At 31.9% G+C, this 26,959-nt stretch overlaps 2 protein-coding genes across 7 annotated transcripts in view; one reads left to right on the top strand and one right to left on the bottom strand.

Annotated features, from left to right (window-relative positions):
- The window catches only part of LOC148624156 (mitochondrial amidoxime reducing component 2-like), a 33,468-nt gene extending 20,564 nt beyond the window's left edge, over positions 1–12,904 (top strand). The window contains exons 1-7 of one of the 5 annotated variants that reach the window (XM_088566699.1): positions 4,752–5,568; positions 6,168–6,347; positions 6,945–7,119; positions 10,350–10,490; positions 11,184–11,248; positions 11,547–11,621; positions 12,697–12,904. In XM_088566699.1, coding sequence (XP_088422825.1) covers positions 5,516–5,568; positions 6,168–6,347; positions 6,945–7,119; positions 10,350–10,490; positions 11,184–11,248; positions 11,547–11,621; positions 12,697–12,805 — 798 coding nt within the window. In that variant the 5' untranslated portion in view covers positions 4,752–5,515 and the 3' untranslated portion in view covers positions 12,806–12,904. Of the gene's footprint in view, positions 1–4,751; positions 5,569–6,167; positions 6,348–6,944; positions 7,120–10,349; positions 10,596–11,183; positions 11,249–11,546; positions 11,622–12,696 lie in introns of those variants that run through there. The other 4 variants (XM_088566697.1, XM_088566695.1, XM_088566694.1 and 1 more) reach the window with 4 other exon arrangements.
- A 2,302-nt stretch (positions 12,905–15,206) lies between these two features.
- Positions 15,207–26,959, bottom strand: part of LOC148624155 (RAC-alpha serine/threonine-protein kinase-like) — a 34,882-nt gene continuing 23,129 nt past the window's right edge. The window contains exon 11 of one of the 2 annotated variants that reach the window (XM_088566692.1): positions 15,207–18,751. In XM_088566692.1, the coding sequence (XP_088422818.1) occupies positions 18,512–18,751 (240 nt within the window). In that variant the 3' untranslated portion in view covers positions 15,207–18,511. Of the gene's footprint in view, positions 18,752–20,350; positions 26,403–26,959 lie in introns of those variants that run through there. The other variant, XM_088566691.1, reaches the window with a different exon arrangement.

Raw genomic sequence — 26,959 nt, 5'->3', positions numbered from 1 at the left:
GGAGTCTGAGTGGGACCAAACCAAGGTGCTGTATCTTCCTCCATGTGGCGTGTGTCAGGTGGTAGAAGCATCCTTGGTGATTAATCTGGTGGCCAAATACAGCTGCAACAGCACGTAGAACGGCGTCTGTGACTATGGCCTGGACGTTGAGTTGAAGGTTTTTGTTGTTACATTTGTCAACGATGGCCTGGAAGAGTTCTGTATATGTCTCCTGGCGCTTGTTTGGTAGGAAGGCGTAGACTGCTGTCACGGATACGTCTTTAAATGGGGTCCTGATTGTGTACAGCTGCTTGAATGGACGGGGAGCCACAGAAAAGGTTCCATCCATTTAGAATGTCTCGGCATCTGCTAATCTTTCTAGGCTGTCTGGTGAGAAGAAGATTAAGATTCCGTTCTATGACTCTGGGCCGCTTTCATACTGTAGAAAGTAAGCTTGGTTTGATGTTTTCTTAAAGACATCTGACATATTGACTTCTGCTAGTGTGGCTGGAACTGGAGGTGCTGGTTGTTGGTCCCGCATAGTTCTCTTACAGTTCTCTTCTCTTGGCATCAGGGCTTGGACGTCGTCTTCACTCTGAGCAACAACTTGGACAGATATGTGGCTAAGCTTGTCTCTGGTGTTGCTGGCTTGATCTATCATGGTGTTTCTTGCTTTGGAGTACTTCCACCATTGGTTGGTCTTTCTGGTAGCATGTTTGGTGTACATGAAGCCTTGGTAGCAGAGCTTCAAACCGCCTTTGTTGCTTCTGATGATTTCCATTTTGGTTGTGATGACATATGAAATCTGCTCCACATTATATGCAAAAATGATGGAAGCCATAGAGGATGTCATAAAAATGTCCCAATTAAAGTAGGGCTTCTTGAAAGTTACATTTGTAGCCAATTTGTCTGGGTTTCCCTTTCAAAACAACATGCAATGGACATGAAACAATTGTAAAACAAACAAATTTGAATATACATGTCAAATATACACAATATAATAGGATGTGTTGTCATATTGTAATTGACAGATCTGGCTTCATCCAGTTACTCTGGATGCATGTAAATTGTTAAAATAATTGTTACAGTGAAATGGCTTCATTTCAAACAGAAATGATTAATTGTTAGTTTATTTGTCATGTTTTTATTGTCTTTAAATAATCAATTTATTACAATAATCCAAAGCATGTACAAACAAACAAACATACAGATACAATACATGTTATATGATTATAAGAGTTTGACAATTAATAATAGAAGTTGACAGTTAACATATTTCTGGCTTGTTCCCATTTCGCCTTAGCTCTGAATTCTTATACTAAAAAATATTCCCATTTCGCCTTAGTACAATTTTGTATAAACTAAGGCGAAATGGGAACCTATGTAAACATCTAATCAAGAGTAATTAGTGTTTATACGACTATATAAACATAGATTTTATTTGTTAATTTGTTGTTTAATACAAATGTAATTGTATATTTTTGTGTAATGTTTATATGTTTTTTAGGTGTTTAAGATTTTATTTATATCACCATATCTTATTCAACTTCATATAGGCACAAAATAACTAAAGTAACAATTTCTATGCTTTATTGGCATGTAATTAATGTGATAGATAGCATAACAAATTCCATTCAAAAGCATACATCATTCTCATACTCATTCAAAATCATAATTGAACACAAACAAAATTACATCAAAACTTGTCATTGGAAAACAATAAGCTAAATAAATAGGCAAAATGGAATATTTTCACAAACAGTGACAAAAGAAAGCACAATAGTTCATTACTAAAATTAGCACAATATTAGTTTTTAAATAGCACAATAGTGTTTACTATTTTATAGTGCATTAATAAGCATGAAATGTTCATCTGAATAAAACAATATCACAATATGATCACAAAACTCATAAAGTTCATAGCACTAAATTGTCACTAAACTGTTATCTAATCAAGCTTCAAGATGTAAAATGCTGCGTCACCATACTCCACAAAGTTCTTCAAACGGCGTAGACGGTCTTCTGTGTCACGGTACTGAAAATACTTTCTACATAGAAATATTTTATGTTTTATGCAGAAAAATATGCAAAAAATGTATAAAATCACATTAAAATAGACAAAAAAGTAAAGAAAAATTAACTGTTTTCTTAATTATGTTTATTTAGTTATCAAAACATGCCATAAATTAATAACTGTGTTTTTATAATGGATTTATTGTAAATTCCCATTTCGCCTTAGTACTTTTTTTTACCTTTTTTACCTGAAATTCACAGCTAAGGCGAAATGGGAACACACCCATATTTCTTTCCAATTAAGTAAAGTATCTTGAAAAGGTATACTCTTGAAAAAAAGGTGTTCAAATATGTCGTAGATTTAATAAAATTAGAAATAGAAGTATTGAGATTTGAATATAATATTTATTTTCATGTATTGTGACTTTTTCTCCGTGACTTTTTTCTGTGACTTTTTTTCCTACGTTTAAGCTAATAACACAGTGACGTATCCAGAGGGTGTCCCTGAGATCGGAACCCCGATCTATAAAAAAATCATGCTAAACATATAATCTTTGTTTAAACTGAACTTTCCCCGTTAAATTAATATAATCATTTGTTTCGGCCATCTGTTTATATGCATTCAAGACAGAAAAAATATTGAATAGAATTCAATAAAATAACATAATTTTGTGGACAATTCCCCAAAAAATAATTATGTAAGACCTTTTGTCCAAATTTTCACTAAAACCAAGACTGTGACTTTCTGGCCTACGTTCTTTTCCTTAAGCCATACATCCTAATCATCACTGGTGTGCACTTGTTTGTTTTCGCATGTGTCTGGTGACAAGTAAAAGAGAGAGAGAAAAAAAAAACTTGTACGTGTGATGATTGTTATACCTTTTGACATGCTGTTCAAATTGTTTTGTTGTAGATATTACATAAACAGTAATACTTCTGTTCGAAGAAATTATACACATAAAACAAATTTTTGTTTCAATTTCTTGTAAAATGTTCTTTTAATTGTTATTTTTTTATCAAAACTCATGATATGGTTTAATGGATTTTTTAAAACAGTATAAGTATTAAAGGTACAATCAATTTGTGATATTTAAAAAAAAAAAATGTGTAACATTTCATCAAGATTATTCCCCCTTTGCTTCATGCAACAAAATTACCTCACTTGGTTAAAACAAATTTATCTAAAGAAATCAAATGTTATTTGTAATTTTGAAAGTATGGAAAAAATGGATTTTTAGAATGATTAATATAGCTTATCAGATATCCCATGGGAAGAGTCCACACTTCCCCTGGAAAATGTGGATTTCCCGTAGGAAATCTGTGGTTTTCCTATAAGAACTCCAGATTTTCCTGTGGGAAAAGTAATTTTCCCATGGGAAACCTGAGTTAAATCCTCAATAACTTTTTTTTTTATAGTTTTTTCATCTGTTTGCATGTCATGTATGCTTAGGCTACTAAAGTACTATATGATCAGAAACAAAATCCTACTACACTTTTCTTTAAACATTTCAAATTTGCCATTTCCGGAATGGCAAATTTGTCCCGCAGAGAGTTACTTGATGTTCCAGATTTGGAGGAAGAGTCCCTTATTGTTACAAGATGTGAAGCTGAGTCTGATTTTGGAAGTTCACAGTCATTTAACATAAATGAATACTTGCTGGTATACCTATTGGAAACACATTGTTGATATAGTTTCATTAATAGAGTATTATTCTAGATTTACATAATTCTCCTGTAAGGAGAGCATAGACTGTAATTCATATAGACAATTGGAGACCAGTGTGATGTCATCAGCAACCGTTAGAGTTCCACAATAGGTTGGTCATATGTAGTTACCGATTCCACATGATTCAAACAATTGTCTGGTCACATGATACTCAGCTATATAGCTAGTAACATTAAGTAAGTTAAGTGGGTATGATAAAGGAACACCTTTTCAGTTGCTACAATGAACAATGTGAGAAAATGCATCGGCTACCTTTTTTAAAGATAGTACTTGTTGAAACTGTCCCGGGCACCTTTGACTGCATTCTGAGGGTATTTTTCTGTGATGTAATGTATTTACTTGTCTGTTGAGCGTTGTTATAAGATATTTTACTTGTATACTCTCGTCTATGTTGACGGGACGTATGATGATATACAGGCGTCCATTTGTCTGCCTATCAGTCCGCCCGTCCGTCGCCTACACCTCGCACAATAACTCAAATTGCTGACACTAATTTTTGTGAAACTTTGGTAAATTGTTTCTTTCTATTGAGGTGAGGTCTCTTTTAGATTTCAAATAATTTCTGATTTTTTGGTTTTTGAGTTATGTGACTTTATACAAAAATGGGTTATTCTATGTTTTCGGACTATAACTTAAAGAAAACTTGAAGCAATGTCAATGAAACTTTGGTGAATTGCTTATTTATATTAATGTAAGGTTCCTTTCAATTTTTGTAAATTTCCGATTTTGCGATTAAGGGCAATCAGACTTTATTCATAAAAAGATGAGGTTTCTCAGTTTTCGGACTAAACTCAATGGTGGTTGCATCAATTTTCATGAAATTTTGGAAAGTAGTTTATAGTTTATATTAGCTCCCTCCTTAAATATTTTGAATTTCTGGGGTTTTTTTTCCGTTTTCAAGTTTTTTGACTTTATTCATAAAAAGGGGTAATTTCCCATAATTGAGCAATAACTTAAAAACGCTTAAAGCAATTTTCATTAAACTTTTTTTAATTGTTTTTTAATTGATGTAAGCCTTTCTTATTTCGATATATTTGGTATCAAATATTTAATCACAATCGAATTCAGCTTTGTCAAGCTTGAATTATGTGTTCATATTTGTTCTATCTGTTCAGGTTCGACCTCTGCGGGTATATCTAACTGCCCCCGCAAAGCATTTGATTCATGTTTCAAAGGAATAGAGGTATGAGTGAATTTCAAAACTATACCAAACAGCTCTCTGGTTCTTTTTGTCTCGCCTGTGAAAAGCGAGACTAAGGTATTAAAGTATTGTGTTTCCGGTGTTCACGTTAAGATTTCTCATTAGGTCAGTTTGATATGAACCACTCATATTTGGTATGTAGTTGCATTAGCATCACTCTGCGACAATTCTGTATCCATTTCATGCATACGCATACGCGTACGCAATCACGGTCCATTGAATTCGAGTTTAATACTTAGTCACAGTTTCATACGCGCAAACAATAAACTATACCTGAGGAATCTATCCACTTTTGTGTCCATAATGTATTAAACCAGTAACACTCTTACCATTAGTCAGGTTTTGAATATCAGCGTTCACGTGCAGCAGGGGAGACATGCCTCTGTTATAACAGTTGATTATTTCTTAAGACGTAATATTGCTTTTCCATTTCAATTCCCTTGGAGTATTTGTCTGGAATACCGTATCTTTCACGTTCATGTAGTCAACAGTTACTTTAAGTGAATGGATCTTTTTGAGATTACTCTAAAAGATGCCAATCACCAAAGGAAGGCTGGGGTTGATATTGTGGAGGATGTAATTAGAGCTGTACATGAATGAAGGGCCAGATAAAAGCATTAATCCTGTTTTCTGGATCAAAAAACACAAAGTAAGTAGGTATGTGAAAGGAATGCTGGGATTTATTTTTGGGTTTGTGACTGGAACCATTCATGAATCAGGGATCAAAAAGGGACCACTTTAATTCTTGTCGAATTCTTATTATTTGTCAAATATTTAGTTGCGATCAAAATATGGAGCTTTATAGACTAACGTTCGAATATTAGCCTAAATATGATAAAAACTGACAATACAATACAAAATACAAAAGTGTGCTATGACGGGATTTAGCCGTCCAATACGGGATCAAGCCGTCCAATACGGGATTTAGCCGTCCAATACGGGATCAAGCCATCCAATACGGGATCAAGCCGTCCAATACGGGATCAAGCCGTCCAATACATCATATTGACGTATTGGACTAGTTAGTCAATTTTTTCCATATTGGCTTTCCATATTGGCTGAGTTATTGGTCCTCGGCTAGAAATATTGGACCTCGGCTACGCCTCAATAGTGAAGCCAATGTGGAAAACCTTGCGCAATAATACTGAAGTATCGAGCTTGAATGGTATGTCCATTCTTGTCTCAACTGTTAAGGCTTCGTTCTGTGACCATATCAAGCGGTGCCATTCGAAGTATTTTATTTTTCAGGCATTGGATGGTTATCCGCAAAGATTCAGCTTTTCTGTCAGGTCGTTTAGAACCAAAACTAGTTTTAATAAAATCTTCCATTCGTGATACTGAACTACACTTAGATGCACCTGGTATGACCACATTGGTTCTTCCAAAGTTTCCGATCATTTGTAAAACTTCAAAGCTCATAAAATGTAGGTAAGTAGAATGAGCAATTCGGATTATTCGAGTTATATATACTAGTAGCTAGTTAATAAGTTGGTTCCGGGGTTTGTCTACATATTAGGAATAGATGCTTATACGGACGTGCGTCTAGAACGGTTTTAGATCAGGTTTAATTTATTTATAGGTGGCCAGTTGTTAATGAATAACTTTTGAATGGGGCATGATAACCATTTGATTTTGACTTATACAGTAACTGTGAATACATTAGTTGTAAATAATCATTTAACTAAATGATGCGTTAAATTGAAGTAGAATTCAAAATTCAATTACAAATCCATTTCATACCTCATATGTAGTATTAATTTTATGAATTTTTTAAATTTGTATACAAATTTGAATTGAAAAAAAAAAATGAATTGGCCGCACGTCCGAATCCCCGTTTTTTTGTTGATGTTGGCGGCAAATACAATTAAAAAAAAAACTTAGGTTTACAATTGGGTCAACAAATGTACGAATCTATTTTGACAATTTTTGTCAGTGTGCTTGTTTTCTATAATAACCTTTTTTTCTTTTAATTCAAAGGTATGCAATGGCATGGAGTGAATTAAACAAATTTTTATGACATTTTAGGGTATGGGATGATTATATTATTGGTCTACACTGTGGCGAGGAAGCAGAGAAATGGATCCAGAAATATTTAGGTTATGAGGGTCCTTCAATTGTGGTGACAACTAACGAAATGGCGAAAAGGGATTCGTCTCTGGCAGTGAAGCCGAATTACAACCCAGCCATAAAAGGAGACCTGGTAATTTATAACAATAACAATTTTATCAACCATGAAATAATGTTCTTCCGCAAGGGTCACAGCCGTCTCAGGTATTTTTTTGTAATATTGACACACTAATTCTGAAAAAATAATGACATTCGTGTTACACTAATTGTAAAAAGACCAGGAAAAAATGTGTCAGCGAAATTGTTGCAATTATTACATCTCCTTTATACATTTAATGGTGTGAATTTTCATCTTTATGAAACAGAGGATATTTATATATTTTTTCATCATTATGAACCAGAGGTGAAGAAGGAATATACATGAACATCTAAATGTGTTCAACATAACTGAATGATTAAAATTTATATTGAATATTTCGGATAACTGATATCCTTCTTCAGCATAAAACTAACAAAGTTCAAGATCAAAACATTAATTCTGAAGCTGAACCATGCCGTAAGTGAGTGTACCTTTATCAAAGGCAGACATAAGCAAATGATATACTCATTGGTGTATATATTGTTGTGTATATTTGATTTATATATATTTGCATACAAAAGTTCTATGTTTTGCTTTGGGGAACACCAAAAATGAGTTTCTCAGAAAATCTAAATGTGTCATTATATTGAATAAAATTGTAAATATTTGTAGAGATCCCACGATTTTAAAGGAGATATAATTGGGAGAGAGTAATGCTTGGTATATGGGACTAAGTCCATGATATGCTATTTTGAAAGTCAAAAACATATAGTTTTGCATTTAAAATTTAATATACATGTATCTTGCTCTACTTCAACAATTTCTAGGCACCAAGTCAGAGAATAGCTTGCCAGACAATCAGAATTTCAAGAGTATATCTTGCTCGTCTTCTGAATGAACTTAATAGATCTGAATTTTTTTTATTGAAATCTGCCAGTTACAAAGATTTTTTTAGACGTGACAAAAATGTGTGTCTTCCTATCAAAGTTTTGAGACTGATCAGGCGCAAAACATTTTTAGCTCACCTGGCCAAAGACCATGTGAGCTATTACCATCACTTGGCGTCCGTCTTGTCGTTAACAATTTTTCAAAACTTTTCCTCTGACACTATTTGGCCAATTGGAACCAAACCTGGTATGAATGTTCCGTAGGGTATCCTGCATAGAACTGATGTGAGGATTTTTGATCCGTCGAAAAAACATTGCCGCCGTTACTAAAAATAGTACATAGGGGTCTGACAGTAGTTGTTCGCATATATCACAAAAACCGTTAGGCTTAGCCAAATTTTGACAACGGTAAAAATGTTCAGCATGATGAGATCTAACTGTCGTCAAATTTTCGTTTTAAAAGGGTCCACTAACCACGTCTAACGTTTCTATTACTTCACATGTTAAACAAGTAATTTTCAATGTTACACTGTAAATTCCCAGGACAAATGACACCTTAAAGTTACATACCATTGCGATGCTTGGAAAATATGGCTTTCAAAATCTTATTCTAATGGTACAATGACCGTAGAAATACCTCTCAAAATTTACTTGAATGGAAAATGCTGAAAATCAACATTTTTTTCTTTTTCTGCTAACTGACAGCATGGGGGCAAATTACTCACACATGTAAATAATATTCATACACTTTTGTAGTAAATTACAAATTTGATTTTAAAGTACACATTCTCAGCTTTATTTTGACTACTTTTGATCAGAATACACACCAATAATCACTTACAATGCATATTTCTAGATTCAGTGTGTTTTTGGTACTACATAAGGAGGGGTTGGGGGTGGCCATTTGACCAGGAAGTGGTTAGTGACACCTAAGCCATGTTGGAGTTATTGCTCTTTTTCCATGTTTTTTGTTCCTATTTTAAATGTTATCTCTATCAAAAATCTTTTCTGACACTACCGGACCAATTAGAACCAAACTTTGTATGAATGTTCTTTGGGGTATCCTGCATAGAACTGACAAAAGGATTTATGATCAGTGGAAAAACAACATGGCTCTCATTACTAAAAATAGAACATAGGGGTCAGACAATAGTTTTTCACATCTTATATCTCCAAAACCATGAGGTTTAGCCAATTTTTTTCAATTGCTGAAATAATCCTTATTATATGGCCTACAAAAGTCTCCAGGGATTTAAGTTGTCAGATAACTCCTTGTGAGAGTTATTGCCTTTGAATGGTTAAAAATGACATTTTTTTTTACAGTTTTCAACCAATGTCATGAACCTATGATAGGTAGAAAGAAACTTTCAGTTGCTGAAATGAGCCTTATGACAAGTCTTCTTGAAGCAAAATTGTTGGACATCCTGTTAAATTTATTGCCCTTGAAAGGCAAAATTTAACAAGGTGAGCGATTCAGGCTCATGGGAGCCTTTTGTTTGCATTTATTTATGTCCTCACGAGACAGTTGTTTAAGGTTTAAATGACATACTCTGACTATTCAAAGTGTCGTAGACTATGCTTAATTGTTGAAGATATTACGTTTCAAAGACTGCTTCTTTGTCTCGCCTGAAATAGCCATATTTAAAGCAATCAATTACATTGTTTAAATACTCATTTTTAGCTTTACCATTGAACTATTATTTAAGTGAATATGCATGCCAGTTTTAGTGTCACCAATGAACATTCACTTTCAAATAGTCAAAAGGATGGCCCAAACGTGAATACATGGAACATACAGTCTACATTTATACAATGTAGCAAACCGAATAAAAAAGATTTTTCATTAAAATTGAAGATAAGGGAAACAAAACGTCACACAAAAAAACTGAAGGACTAGCAATATGAAATTCACCAAAAAAAAAAAAAAAAAAACGGAAGTGACATCAGGTGCTCCGGACGGGTAAGCATGTCCTGCTCCGCCAGGACCACCCGTCATATTGCAAGTTAGAATGTAGCAACAGTAATGCAACTCCGTGACATGCGTCAAACACTATTCACACTATGGGGAAATGATTCATTTCAACTAAGTATCATGATGTAAATGTAGTAAATAAATTGGACATTGTGGGGAAAAATATCCGAAATTGACAAAAGGTAACAAGAAAAAAAAAACAAAACAAAAAAAAACAAAACAAAAAAACAAAACAAAAAACACCAGAAAACATACTCAAATATCCATTTTGTTCTAAACTGCCTAAATTTGGTCTTGGACTTGATATCACAAAGCAATAAATAATGCGATAAAAATTAATATATAGGACCAAAAATTTACTTGAAGATTTCAAAAGAAATAAAATGTTTATCTCTCTGAATGCACTAATTAATCGAAAATTGTAGGCTGCTTTTGCTGACTTTGGTGCCTATATGATATTATCGGAATCTTCTTTAGACGATTTGAACAGTAGACTGGAGAAGAAAGTAACAATGACTAGCTTTAGACCTAATATTACTATTACTGGATGCAAAGCTTATGACGAGGTATACATAACTTATGACGAGGTATACAAAGCTTATGACGAGGTATACATAACTTATGACGAGGTATACAAAGCTTATGACGAGGTATACGTAACTTATGACGAGGTATACATAACTTAAATTTGTCTGCTTTACTCTTAAAATATTTACTAGCTGCTATGTAAATCTAGTGTACCATGCCAGTTGGTGCTCTCTGTAGACACTTGATACAGTTGTTACAGCTTTACCATTTTTGAGGAGCGTCACTAGTCAGCTACCATTTTTAAAACATCCCCCTTCAAAATTATGCAACATTGTAAAGAAAGAATATAATCTTCAATCATAATCTATCTAGTATATTTGTATGATTTCTGATACATTGTATATGGTAACTTCCATAGTATTCTCCTCATTTATTTGATACACCAATGCATTTAAGGTGTTTCTGATAAAGATCTAAGTATCCTTTGTGCATTCTACTTGAAAATGATTTCAGTTAGCACAACGCTTAAAGTTAATGGTGGTGAAAAGCAGTCCTAGATTATCCTTGGGCTGGGGAACTATTGTTAAATGATAAAATTCAAACCACAATTGAAGATTTTTACCATACAGTTAGTAAATAAATGATGCTTTAGTTTAACTTAAAATATGGTTCTCAATTCTATGAATATTCAGGTTTTTTTTAACAACCACACTCTTAATATTATATTCAAGGATTCTTGGTTGGAAATGAGAATTGGTGATTCTGTCTTCTTTAGATTATTGGATCTTTGTGCAAGGTAAGAGGTGGACTAAGACATAGGTTTACTATATTAATAATATTAAATGATAACAAAAATGTCATTTCATACCAAAATAAATACAACTTTCAAAGAAAAAAAGAAAAAAAAGCTAATTTGCTTTTAAAGTGTTGTAGAACCACAAATATTTCAAATTCTTTTCATTGCTGTGACCAAGTTTTGAGACAAACATTTTCTTGAAATTGAACAACATGGAAAATAATGTCATTGTGAAGCTTTTCTCATAAACAATTTTTAGGACTTGTAAATCAACTGTACAGATTATGCTGACTTTCAGGTGCAGTCTCACAACAGTCGATCCATATATAGGAGTTAAAGATCCTACAAGACAGCCATTGGAAACATTAAAATCGTAAGCTATTTTTTTTGTAGTCAAATTAGTAAAAAAAAAAAAAAAAAAGCATGTAGATAACATTATGCCAACAAGCTCATGTTAGCTCTAATTTTGCACAAAATCAACAGAATTATCCAACAAAAGGGGTTCTAATCACTGGATCTGCCACTTGGGTTTCAGCCTATACAGCTGTTCCAACTGATAGTGTTTTGAACAACTGGGACATGGTAAATTTATACAAATGTCATGAAAGATTATATGAACTATATATGATTATCAGTACTGTCACAGTATACTGTTACTTACAGTGCTGTTCCATTACTTTTAAAAATTTTTAACATTTTAAGTTTTACAGTATGCTCTCAGCACTGTGTTTCACAATAAATTTTCAGTACTTTAAATTTCAGTAGGTTTTCAGTATTGTCTTTTACTATATCGTTTCAGTACTTCATTTTCAGTATTAATACAGTGATGCATTTGCTAAGACTTTTACTATATACAGTAGGCCTACTTGTTTTCACAGTATGGTCTAAAAAGCCAGAAAAAAACTCTGTGTGGTTATGTATGTAGTCATTACACCAGTACAGTTACAGTAAAAAATAGAAATTATAAGCCAAACGTTGGTACATAGTTGGTAGTGTAGAGGATACTGCAGCTGATGATACCACATTAGTAAACAAATTTTAAGTTAAGAAACAGAATGATAAAACACATCTTTTCCTTTAATGAACATCTTTGTTATATTTCATTAAAACATAGATTTGAATTTATAAATTTGCTCATCCTGAAATTTGAATATTTTTGGGTTTCATGGTTGAACATATGTTATATTTCTAATCAAAATGTACATTTGGACTGCAAAGTTTTGTTTATTTTGATAAAACCACACATAATATCAAAATCATATTGATTAATGACTACAGATCATGATGAAATCGTTTTTCGGTACTTATAATGCAAGTCAAAGGTATATTCTAGTGTAGTTGTACAGATAGTGATCCACTCAAGACGGCTAATTTTAAACAAGATTTTCACCTTGTGTTATATGTAACAATCTGATTGTATTCTCATATTAATATTTCTTGGTTAAAAGGTACAGATTTAGAAAGGAGTATGATTCGGCATGTTTTGGAGTGAATGCAGCACTTGATACTGAGGGAGACATTAAAGTTGGTGATCCTGTATATGTACTGAGGAGGTAGACTTCTGTTGTCCCTGATTATTTGTGCTAACATTTATCTTATCATCATTTCCTATCATTTATCACATGTACTTAATAGAGAATAAATTATGACATCTTACTTAGATGATATATTTAAATGGCAGTTTATGTCAAATGAGCAGGAAGCCAGTCAATAAACTAAACTAGCCTCAATGGGTTCACATATTACATCAAAGAGGAACTATCCTCAATAGATTTGCAAATTACATGTTAACAGAACTATCCTCAATGGGTTCGCAAAGGATCTTGGCAATTTTTCCTAGGATTCTACCCACTAATAGGGCCAATATCAAAACTTATTCAAAAAGCCAAAATTTTCATTGCGATCTGCAGAAAAAAATACATGTGTTGACATTAAAAATAGCAAAAAATCATCAAAGAAAGGCAGTAACTCCAACAATGCTCAACAGATTTAAACCAAAATGTAACTACAGATAGATCTCATCATGCTAAACACTTTTACCCCTTCAAAATTTGCCTAAGCCTAATGGCTTTTGAGATATATGCGAAAAACTACTGTCTGCCTCCTATGTTCTATTTTTAGAAACAGCTGCCATGTTTTTTGACAGATAAAAAAAAATCCCCACATCAGTTCTATGCAGAATACCCTAAGGAACATTTAACCAAGTTTGTAGGCCTTTTGATAAGGATCATGTCAGCAGTTGAAAGAATTGGCTAACCCTAACGGTTTTGGAGATAAATGCAAAAAACTACTGTCTGACCCCTATGTTCTATTTTTAGTAACAGGGACCATGTTTTTTTCATGGATCAAAAATCCCAACAGTCATTTTGTGTGGGATACCCTTAGGAACAATTATGCTAACTTTCATTGAATTCTGTAAGATAGTTTTTGAAAAGAAGAGTTTCAAAGTTGTACAGATGGACAGAGTGCAAACCTTAAGTTCCCTTTGGCAAAAGTTACCAGTAGGGTTTTATAACTTTGTTAAGTACAAACTTAAACCCTACTCCTCTCACAATACAATTTCATGACTTATATGCCATACTATATATGTATCAAACAAATTATGCTTCAAGTAGAGGCATTAAGGGCTTTTACTAGCTTAAATACAACTGAAAAGTTAATACTAAGCTTTAAATATGTTCATTATGAATTTGTAAACTATTATAACAACTTTGAAAACACATAGGGATTCATAAAAATATATTGCATTAAAATGACCAAAGAATTACTTGAAGTTTATGAAAACACAGAATTATATAAAATTTGTGCTTTTGGCTACCTACTGGTCATACATTAGGCTTTTTGTTTTTTACTCTAGTCTGTCCTGGATCTTTTTTTTTTTAAACCACACCCTGATTTTTCTACCATTTACATTCTGCCTTTTTCTTTTACTCAAATGTTAATCCTGGATTTTTTTTAACCATACATTATCATCCTGTCTTTTTATTTTTTTCTTCACTTCAAACTTGATGATCCTAGCCCCCCCCCCCCACACACACACAAATAAAAATCAAATGTTTGCTCCTTTATACTCAAGTTAATGTTCAGACATGAAATGTCTACGCACAACAACAACAGCTGGAAACCATTATACCACAAAGGTGTAGGGACATTAAGCTATGAATATTGCCTAAAAATATCAACTTTGCTGTAATAACATAAAAGTTGTTCATAATATAGTAAAATACATAAATAAGAGGAAAAATAAGTCTTTTGCATTACTGGTAAATCATTGTAATGACATCATAATGGTACCTCAATTTTACGTCATTTAACAAAAACTGATGAGAATTGTAAATTTTGTTGTTTTTTCCAACATATTTCCATCAAGAAAACTATTATCACACCCAAGAAACATCTTTATATTTTCACTTGTGATGAACTATGTAATAATGAATGTATTCACTAAATCTGAAGTTCTTTGTTGGGTGTGGACACCATTTCCTTGTCAAAAATATGACCAGAAAGTGACCAAAAAGTACAAAATTTGACAGAATATCTAATTATTTGTAAACTTTGGCCTTTTAATGCAAGAATTAACAGAAGTCTTTATGTTTCCTCATTTGTGATGGATTCAAGTCTCCAAATTCAACAATTAAAATATTCAACACTTTATAATTAATTTTAAGTTGAATTTTAGACTATTGGCCAATAAGACCCTTTACTGCCTGACCTCCTTTTAAGTACCAGCAAAATTCAACTATTTTTCACAGTTTTGGTTACTTGACGCATTATGTATCTCCATTGTGACATCATTACAATGCACGAAATCCACAAAGCATTTAGTTTTCTAATATTTATGTTTTGAAGGATTTTTATGTTATTACAACACAGTTGTTTTTTTAAGGCCATAATCATGGTCAAATGCCCATACAACTTTACAAGGCAATTGTTTTCATTTTAAAAGATAAGACATTCAAAATTTAGAGACAATTTTACTAAAAATATAGTATAATATGATAGTTGTAAAGCTTTGACAGCTAAAACAGTGATTAGATACAGCTCACATGTCTTCCTCTAGTTACAACCAACTAGACATCATGATTTTATAACAATGTAACAAAACTTTAACAATTGTATTACATTTTAATACAATATTATTACATTGTGTACAACACTATACAAAATAACAAAGCACATTGTTCCATACAAATAGTCCTTAGTATACCATAATGTTATGCAAGTTCTACAGATAGAAATATTAACTGAAGAAATGAGTGTTGACCTTCAACAGCCCTGTAAGAAATCTTTGTTTTCTCTTTGTTTGAACCAGTCCTTTCTGTGCAGATAAGATATTAAAGCAAAACAAATATAAAGCAATGTCGTGATCAGAGGAATGAGCAGCTGCCCTAAAGCATGTGATATGCCAACCTCCGTTTTTCAGTGGCAAAAGATAATGAAAGAGCACTTTCTTCTGTGATAATAATCATTGTACCAACAATGTGTTGATGTTTGGACAGACAGCTGGATGTATACCATTTAAGTCTGTCAAAAATTACATTCCCAATTTGTTGAGGTCACTGATTCAGCTAAGAAGGATACACAGATCAATAAGATTTCTATCTTGTCTTTCATATTGTTTGGTTTTTTTTTTTGTGTTAAGTATAAAAGACTTAAGGCTATCTTTTGAAGATCAATTTAAAAAAAAAAAACAGCATTTCTAAATATTAATTAAAAATGTGTATGTTACTAAACATCACATTCCATTTGTGAATAACTTTTTGTCTTCTTTGTACCTTTTATCTTTCTATTATATTTTTTCTTATCTTAGCTTTTTTAACAGTTGTAGTGGCCATCTTGGTTTCACAAGTTTTAAATAAAGCACAATATCTAGATACCCCAAAGATGAAAAACTCAAGTTAACTTAGGTTACAATTGAAAACAAGGGTTCCAAATGATTTTTTTATGATAAATAATGACTTTAACAGCAGATGCCAAATGATGGCTATTGATAACAGACTTTCACTACAGGTGAGCTCAGAAGTATTGTGTGAAATGGTCCTAATTTAATTTATGAAGTAGATTATTACTCAGTTTCCTCCCCGGGCCCTTTTACCACCATGGTGCATGCATTACATGTTCACAACAACTAAGTAAGCAACATGTGCAAGTTTAAAGATTGTCTGGCACATGTTCTTAAAATGTGATATAATGAGGAAGATAATGAATAATACTAAAAGTTCTTTTTACAAAAAAGTAAAAGACAATAAGGATCCATGACACTTCAGCTGCCTTGTAATATGTAAAAACTGAAATAAAGCACTATCAAATATTATTCCAACACAGTTTACAGAATTTCGTTAATATGCCATTGTTTCTATTAATTTCGAGAACACAATCAAATATACTTGTAATTACATAGCCCACTGCCTTTTTACATTTTCTCTACCTTTGATTGCACAGATAGAAGTATATATGTATTCGATGGATTTCTGCATAATCCCACAGATAGAAGTATATATGTATTCGATGGATTTCTGCATACAAGTATTTTTTAAATGCACTGATTTATATATTCATTACATAAAAGAATAAAATCAAAAACATGGAAAGCAAACTAAAGTTTTAACTAAATACACATGGTCAGACCATTTCAAATAATACCTTCTCGTTTTCCATTATCTTTTTTTTAGATACAATTTGCTATTTTTATCTTACTAAAAAAAGAAAACCTCACTTATACAGTATACACTTAATAACTGACTTTTATATATATTATTTTATAGTTCTGCATAAAGCAGAAAACGACAAATGGAAATACTGTTCCTTCATATGGAGTTAATTGTAAAACCTATAAGTTGGATATTCTATAAAATTTCACTAAAATCCCTTGAGCAGTTTTAGAGTTGTGCTTACAAGAAATGTGAACAGACAGTAATTCTAAAATCCCACCAAACTTTGTTTGCAGAGGTTATAACTCAGGTCAAATCCAACTGATCACAAAGAGGTTTGGTACACAGGATAGCACACAGCATTTTTTTAAATGATAGATCATCACACAGTCACAATAAATACTTAATGCCAGAATCCAGTGCTAATTTTCTAACATAAAGTTAAGACATAGCCTTATCTGTACAGTAAATGACCATACACAGTCTGATTTCTCCATCAGTTTGAAATTGTGAAAAACTTTCCATGAAGAAAACTAGTCTTTCAGAACTATGTACAGCTCCAAGATAAGTATTTAAGACCTTTTAATGTCAGATAAAACTTGTGTTTTTTGTAATTGGAAATAATGAAATCATAAGTGTTTATAAAGAATAATATTAAAGAAATATGAAAAGCAACCAGACATTTTTCATTTAGATAACAACACCAAGTTTAGGATAGTAATCTCACACACATACAATTATTGCAGCTTTAGATATTCTATATAAAATCTGTCAAATCATGTTGACGATATCTACTATTCTACAACAAAATTTTTCAATCACACATTCTTTTCTATACTCTACTTTTGATGTTTATATTGGAACTTAATATACTAAAAACTCACAAATCTTCCAAGATGCTAATTAAGTTTGATAAACTGGCTGTAAGTTAATGAACTAGCAAAGAATATACAAGTCTAATTATTACTAAGTACTTAGTGTTCGGAGTATTTTCTGGAGTTATTCCTTCTTTTTCTTTACACATTAAAACTTACTTCCAAAAGCAGTTCCATTATTTGTAATTGCAGTAACAAGTAAATTAGTTTGCACCTTAACTTTGAACTGCAGTTGCACCGGGATGTTAGGGACTGGAATAAGCTAATTACGATCTATTCATATTTTCATTTAATGTTTTCACACCTCAAGTGATTTTCAAATTTATCAAAAAGTGCATGTCTGAGAAATGCTGAGAAATTTGAATATCAATGGAGTTGGAAAAAAAAAAAATTACAGGTTTAAAAATTTGTCAAGCAATATTATATGATTATATTTTACTATTTGATAAAATGTTCTAAATTTAAAATTACTATATGAAACTAGTAGGAAAGTTTTCTCTCAGAGACATTTTTTTTTTGCATAGCAAATTAGATAGCTTTACTGTTGTTTATGTCCATTACAAGTTCTGGATTACTAAAAAATATTTTTTTCATTTTCATGCTACTGTGCTTAAAAAGAGAATTATCTGTCAAAAAGATAAAAGTGAAAAAAAAAAAAAAACAACAAAATAGTCATAATTAAGGGAACCTATAAGGCTTAAATGACCAGCATCTTGAAAGTAAAAGAGCACACAATTTCAGAATATTTCATCATCATGTACATGTGATGTACTGAGGTAGCTATCATGTCCAGCTCTAGACCCATGATAAGAAAACTGTTCAAAGTATGGAAGTTCACTTTCTTCTGCAATGGAACTTAGTTCAACATGACTGTCTTTGGAGTTTGGTGTCAGTGACAAGGGTACCTGGGCAAACTCATCAGGTATATACTTTGTGTCATAATCACTCTTAACATCTGGCTTCCATGGCGGTGTGATCTATAATAAAGTATACATAAAATTACTAGCAACAAACTTTTGGCTGTAGCTTAATGAATTACCACAATGTGGATTTTCTAGATGACCTATGTATGTTCTTCATCAACTGCTTGAAGTAGTATAACCTCCCTAATGGGATATCATTCATCATTGAATCGGTGAGTTATTCATTTCTGACACAAATTTTGAAGTTACGCTAACCAGATGTGATCTTAAGAAAGTATTTGTTAATACAGAATCCATATTCCTTGACTAGTTAAGACTGATTGTACTTGGATTAAAAAAAACAAAAACAAAAAAAAAAAAACAATTATTAATTGAAAATTATCATGATGCAAAGAGAATTTACATGGAAAACAGTGGTAGCACAAACATCTGCAACAGGTACTTGGATTAAAAAAAAAACAAAGTATATTTGACTTCGGGTTTGACTGTTGACTCAAACTGAATTGTTGACAAACAGAATAAAACAAATTACTCAGTTTGATATTGAAAGAATGATGTCCACTCTGGTCTTATTATTCATTATAGTTTCAGTGTCAACATTACTTACACTTCTACATGAGTCTCTTACCACTTATGGAAGTGCCATTTTTGTAGGATTTTGAGGGAACAAGGTATATGGGAGTCCATAAATATATGATTAAGTATCATTTACAAATTAATCTGCAACCTGTAATCAGATATATTCTGAGCACCTAAAATACTGTATATGGTAAAAACAAAATCTTCTTTAGAGCATAGGACAGAAATCACATCAAGCATGACCATCCTTCAAAGTTTCATTAAAACCTTTCCAACAGTTAAATGTTAACTGAATAGACAAATGGATGGAGACTGAATATTATTCACTCCTATAACTGGATATATAACAAATGTAAAAGTTCATACAGATCCAATGACTAATACTTAAAGAATGATCACTACAAAATCATGACAACACATACAAGAATGAAGACACTGCCATTCATGCTAGTTTGCTGTTTTTTCTACTCATTACTTTTGATGCGGGTGATAAGGTTGGTGAAAAGCCTGATAGGATCTGGCCTTACTTTAAAAAAAATAAAAAAGAAAAGTAGTAGAAAGAGTAGTTTTCCAATGAAATTACAGTCTACTATTAGATTTCATGAAAGTTTCGCCAAAATTGATCTGGTGGTTAAGGAGGTTACACTAGTTTAAAGTACTTCATTTAAAATATATAAACCAGACATGCCCTCTTTCTATGAAAAGATCAATTTTCAAATCTATTACCATGAATGTACATTTATTCGAGGGTACCGATTTTTGTGGTTTAAGAAAAAAAAAAATGATAGTTTGTGGATTTGACAACTCCATCTTACAAATGTTTGGGAAATTTCATTTTTGTGTGAACAAAATTTCATGGTTTACCAAATCCATGAAAAACTATGAAAATTGATACCACACAAAGAATAATACTTTTGCCATCCTTAGCTTCTTTTGTTATGTGGAAAACTAACATACTGTTTCGGTTGATAATGAACAATAAGTGAACATTCAAATTTGAACAAAGAAAAGTATATTCATTTTTTCACTGGGTAAAAAAAAAACATTTGTGAACTTATATATCATAAGTACAAGTTAGCTGATAATATTTATTTATTGTCAAGACAAATGACATTTGAACTTCACAAAGATGAGTTTCAATTACATGTAAAGTTAACTATGATTTACAACAGTGGGTATATGAATTTCAGCAGGCATCAATGTGTGATGTGTAAGATTTTATCGAACATTATCAATAACAGAAAATTATTCTCAATAAAAAACATCTTGACATAAAAACATGTTATGTTCATCAAAACTTTCAATTGCACCAACAAAATATAGTAAGTTTCTAAATTGACACACTGAGTGCACACCAATTACATGTTGTGACTACAAATTGAAAAACAATCGATTCAAAAATGCATTTAATAACATGTATTTCATTTGAACATATTTCATGCAACTGTACTGAAAAAATTACTTATAAATCATCCAATAAAAAAAAAAACTGTTTCACCCCTACTCCAAAATAGTGAATATTGTGATTCTGTGAGAACTTTTTCAAAATACATCAAAATGAACAACGCAACAGATAAAATTACCTTTTATCCACTACAACAAAATCACAGCTTATAATAAATCATTCATAAGGAAATATCTGATAAAAATAAATTTGTGTAAAATATTACAAAATAAAATATTTGAGGTACAGTTTCCTGAACATTTTGAGCCAGCAAAATGTTTAACTTCAGTCCTGGTCTGTCATAAAACCAGATGTGGAATTTTGTAAGGATCTTCATTTACTAATATCTACAACATTGCATATAAAAATTTGTTTGTGTTATTGGAAGTTGAAAATTTAAAACCATAAAAATGTTGCAGATGATCAAATCCTGATAAATATGGGTTTTAGGGAAAAATACAGAAAAAGAAATTCCCACAAATGAATATTATCATGATGTAAAGAAAATTTACATGGAAAACAGTGGTAGCACAAACATCTGCAATAGGTAAAATGCATGTTATCTCTATAGTTTCCCAAAGTAGAGCACCACTCTTTTTTTTAAATGTATTTCTGTAATAAGCCCCATTTACAGAAAATTTACATACATATAAAAATTTGTACATGTGCAAATAAGTGTAAATGATAAAATACCAAAACAGGTGATCACTGCACTTTTACTGACAAATAATATCTTGCCTTCAAGAGACATTAATGGAAAACTCTTTCCATATTTCTTCAAGAGACATTAATGGAAAACTCTTTCCATATTTCTTCAAGAGACATAAGTGGAAAACTCTTTCCATATTTCCTTGGATTGGGAATAACCCCAGGACTTAGTCAGGAGAGATCAACACTGGGGGTGTAACTCCCTCCCCCTTCCGTCCAGTATATGCTCTAAAAATGATTGCAAGTCCAGTGTACAGCCTAAATTTTGGACGGAGTCCAGCATAAATTCCTACATCTTGAGTCCAAGTCCAATCTAAAAAATCTCCCGAGTCCAGTACTCACATGTAAGAGTACTGTGTATGTTTTAAAAATGGGCCAAATCCCACATACAAAAAAGGGGGGTAACACCCTCCACAGTCCTTGGAAAGATCATTTGTTTAGTGATAAATATTATGTTAGAGCATTCACTGAAAAACATGACAACATGAGAATGAGAGGAAATATGTATTGAAGCTTAGTTAGCTATCTAAGTATTTTGAAAGTGATTTTCATCAAAATACAATTGCTCACATTTGTTTAAAAAAATAAATCAAATCCCCAAGTATGTGTATTATCCCAATTACATAAATGTAAAATGCATACTATGTGAATTTACATTTATACCAGCTCCCGAGGTCACATAATTTACCTGGTGAATATTTGTGCATGTGCAAAATTGCATATGTATGCAAAAATGTGCATATAAATGGGGCTATAATTATTCAAAGAACATGAATATTGACTTATGTTTTAGCTTAAGTGCTTGAAAAATTATTTATCTTGGAAATGTCAATAAATCATCATCACCTATACTACAACTTAAAAAAAAAATTAAAGATACTTAAACAAAACAAATGAAATATTGTCAAAAATTTGATTACTGGTGCATGTTAAAAATGTACATAAATTTTCAGTTAACTTTTAATTGTTAATTAAATTTTAAGCAAAACATCACTGAAAGTTTTCACAGATAACATTCATCATAACTTAAGATTTTATCAATATGGGAGATAGGAAGTGTCAAGTACAGTTTTCTGAATTGATGGTTCATACTTTGTGCTTTAGCCTTCAAATAAAAGTATATTCTTTAATATTTTGGCAGTGCTTAATTTTCACAGGTAAGTGAAATTTAAACTACCTTTGGCAGTCAAAGAATAAAAAAAATCTAGAAAAATGTGATGTAATTTCTATAACACATCCCCTAAAATCATGGCAGTGATATTAGTTTCTCTGCAGTTATCTAAACATAACAAATAAAATGCTTCGCGGGGTGCAGCTTGACACGACGGCAGGGGTCAAACCCTTAACAGTTGGGCAACTATGGATACACCATTTAGCTTTGAATTAAGATTACAATTAGATATTTGACACAGGAGAAGAATTTGAACTGAATCAAAGTGGTCACTTTTTGGCCTTTACTCCTAATTGGTTCCAGTTAAAACCAATTAAATAAACCCTAACCTTCCTTTGGGAGTATTGTACCTTGTAGTTTCTGGCCTCTTATATTTATTCGGCTCTACTGAAAACCCCAAATAGTAATCCCAGTATTCCTTTTGTGGTATGGCACCTTGTAAAATTTATAGGAGATCCATTCCAACTCAAGTTACTGTCAGGACATAAAGAAAATGCCCATTTCAGGCCATTTTTGGCCTCTTATTCCAAAAAAGACTCAAGTCTCAACCGCCAGATCAATCTCAGTCTTCTTTTGGTGGTATAGTACCTCGTAATACAATTTCTAAAAAGATCACTTGGCTAGTAGTCAAGTTATTGTCTGAACATCAGCAATTGCAGGTTTCTGGCCCTTTATTTGTAAGATTTTAAAAATTTAATCCCAAAAAACAATACCTGTCTGACTATTGTGGTGAAGAATATTATGAACAGTATTATAGATGTTTCTATTCTTTTACTGAAGTTAAATACCAGTAGTTAAATTCTATGAAATGCTTCTTTTGAGTCCACTTTAGGCCCGTAATTCCAAAATGGTTGGGGTCATAACCCCCAAAATTAACACCAATCATCTTTTTTGTGTTGTAAAACCTTGTTATAATAATTTCACAAAGATAAAAAACAATATTCAAGTTATTGCACAAAAAACCAAGTGTCTATGGACAAAGACAATGACAATGACAGCATCACATCATTATGAAAATTGTTTATGGTAATATAAAATCAATACTATTCAAGTTGAATTGAAGGTTGTAAAAAGTATTTTTGAAATTTATACAAATTCAAATTTGCACAAGATCAAAGTGTTTAATATGGACATTAAAATATATATCACAATTAAAGTAGGTCAAGTTAACTTCGCTAACAAGGGAAATACAAATGCTCACCTAGAAACAACAGAAAAAAAATTGAATTGACTGTTCAAATGAACAAATTCTTTCAAAGATATTTTGATACAACTCGATCACATGAAGACAATTATAAGTTTCAAGAAAGAATGTATAAGGAGTCATTATGCATGTTCATGTACAGTGTTGACAAAAATAAAATACTGGATACTTTTGTGGGTCTAGTATTGAATAAGAATACCATAAATTGTAAGGTTATATGTCTTGGTTTTCAAGAGAGAAGTCAAAACAGAAAAAAATAGGGTCAAAGACAGAAATGGCAGAATTTCATAAAACAGGAAGTAGATGTACGACAGGCCTGAAATTGGATCCCGTGATATAGGATCCACACTTGATGCTGGATACCAAATTTCAAGATGCTGCAATAAGTTGTTGCTGAGAAAAGTATTATGAAAATAATTTTCCTGCCTGCCTGACTTTCACCATATTTGATCCTGCAATGAGTTCATTAAAGGGCAAACAATGAGTGTCAAATAAATTTTTGCTTTATTTGTATAGTAGTGAATAAAGAAATTAAGCTCCACCCAACATCACAATCACATGTCCCGTCGAATCTCCTCTGTTAATCTGTCAGTCACAGCGTTCTGAAGACATTGTGTCATCCTTCTCCCAAACAAAGATGTCTAGCCATGTCAATTAAATGTTTTACGGCACAACTTTGAACATTGCCACATTGAATGTGTACACACACAATCCAACAAATCAATAACTTTGTCAAAAGTGAAAGTAGGTCACAGAAGAATTTATTTCACATCAGAAAAAAACATGTTAAATGACGGAAATTGTTGTTTAATTTTGAATATTTATGTTATGTTTATGACTTGTTTAAAAGTAAAAGTTACAATTTACAATATATCGTCAAATAATGTCCATCTCTTAGATTTACTTTTCGTCGCAGGTTTTCAATGAACAGCAAATGCTTGGGGGCCCTACAGGTTCCTACTTTCAAATTAAATACTCTTAACAACACAAAACCATCAAAATTGACTTATTTAACACAATATCAGTGTATTTCAGAAAATATATAGAAAGTATTTGTATTCAGCTCAGAAGGGGAGTAACTTCCCCTTCCTTAGCCTCATACAAATACTTCATATATTTTTCTGTAATAAAATAATATTGTATATATAGCCCAATATCCACATGTGATATTCTGCCAAAAATTAGGCAATACCATTAACTGATAAAAAGACTTGTCATATAATTTAGACTTTAAGTTTTGTTGACTTGGTAATGAGGATTACCTGATTAAATATAAGTTTCTATCTATCCCTTATGGCATTCATGTTAGAAAAATATATAAAAACAAAACAACTCTTAACACTTAAATAATAGATCTGTAAACAATTTTAGCATCTAGTAGAAATTAAAAAGCCAGGTAATACGGATTGAATATAAATCAAAACTTGTTTTCAAGATATAAATCAGATACTGAAAAAAAAAACTGTCATACTAGGTCTTTGGAAGGGAATGACTGGTAAGCTCAATCCAAAAGGAAATTTAATAGAGCTCTCCTAGCTGAATCTGGGAGGGTCAAATTTAACATTCTGTATCCAGTTAGAAATTAATTCAACCTTGTATTTAAAAAAATAGCATGGTGGCTATGATTTTTATCTTATCGACATTAAAGATCGTATTTTTTTAGTCAAGTAATATTGTGACCAAATTTGGATGTAATTCACACCATGGTTTAAGTCATGAAGTTAACATCAACAGATGGTAACAGTTTGCAGTAGTCCTGGTATGTACAAAAATTCAACAATAACAATTTATCAAGGAAACAATACTATTTCATAAAACATTTGCAATCTACTTCCAATAGCCAATAACATTTTGATTATACCCATGAATAACTTGGTATACTATTAATCAAAATGTAATGACAACAAGTTATATCCCACTTAATGATCATCACTCCCAAATATAAAAACTTAAAACATACATCATTTAACAACTGCTACAAATGTTCTTACATAAATACAGGCTTTAACATAATACAGTGAGCATTACCTTAACTGAGTGAAATCATTGAAGCTCTTGTTAGTACTTACCATCAGCAGTCCTTTTCACAAAAATCTTAAGTGTAAAATTATTTGTAAGTTATGATGTCATTACCACTGATGTTACACTTACGATTTTTTTGTGAAAAGGACTGCAGTTTTATATTTTATGGTAATCCATAAATCTTGACTTTAAAGATGCCACAATACATGATCGAGTCAATTCAAAATAAAATACATATACATATTTCACATGGTAATAAAACAAAATACTCTTATTATGTCAACATTCTCAGCAAATTGAAAAAAAAATTATCTACAAATCATATATATCATGTTGTCCATGTGGTTTCAAAACTCATACAACTACTAGCATGACTTGCAGCAAGACTGGCTTTACTTCCATGGTAGGAAAATTTCTCAAAATAAGGCATAGCTTCTGGCATCTCCTCATCAATACTTTCCAGTACATGTTTTGGTTGGTCTGGTGGTGTCAAGCTAACAGACTCTCCAGTAAACACATCATCAAAATACCGAGTGTCAGTTTCAGAGGTCACGAGTGGCTTGAAAGGTGGTTGTACCTACAGGCAGAGTAAAGAGGTGCATGCATATCAATGAAATGTCATTTCATAATGCATGTATTGAGGATATGAGTTGTTTCCCTTACCAGGTGTTCCATCAGAACTTTCACAATTATCTGAATTGCCCTTGATTTAAAAATTGTGCCTGTTTTTGGATCTAAATATCTAAAATAAAAATGTACCTATTATTAGATGAAAGGGAAACAACTCATTTCAATGGAAAAGAAAAAAAAACAAATTGAAGTTTGGTTTGACTTTTAATTGCTTCATAATGCAATAATTATTTTTAAAATGGTTGATGAGATGACATCCCCTGCAACTATAGCAATATAGCAAGCAAATGCAGTTAAGAAAAAAATCTATTTAGGGACATGTCTCTCACTCTGCCAACTATCCTGACTGCATCCATCAGTCAACACAATAAAGGAATTTAACTTAAACATAATACAGTTATGTTGGTGAAGCTCTAATATGCTGGCATTGGTGTAGTTTATTTAGCTACCTTTATTTAAATTATTTCTTTTTTTAACATCATTGCATGCAGAACTCTAGTAGAA

Source organism: Perna viridis, chromosome 2, assembly GCF_037379345.1.
Source record: "Perna viridis isolate PV_CMFRI_1.1 ecotype Kerala chromosome 2, ASM3737934v1, whole genome shotgun sequence".
NCBI lineage: Eukaryota > Metazoa > Mollusca > Bivalvia > Mytilida > Mytilidae > Perna > Perna viridis.
This window is presented reverse-complemented; position numbering and strand designations above follow the sequence as displayed.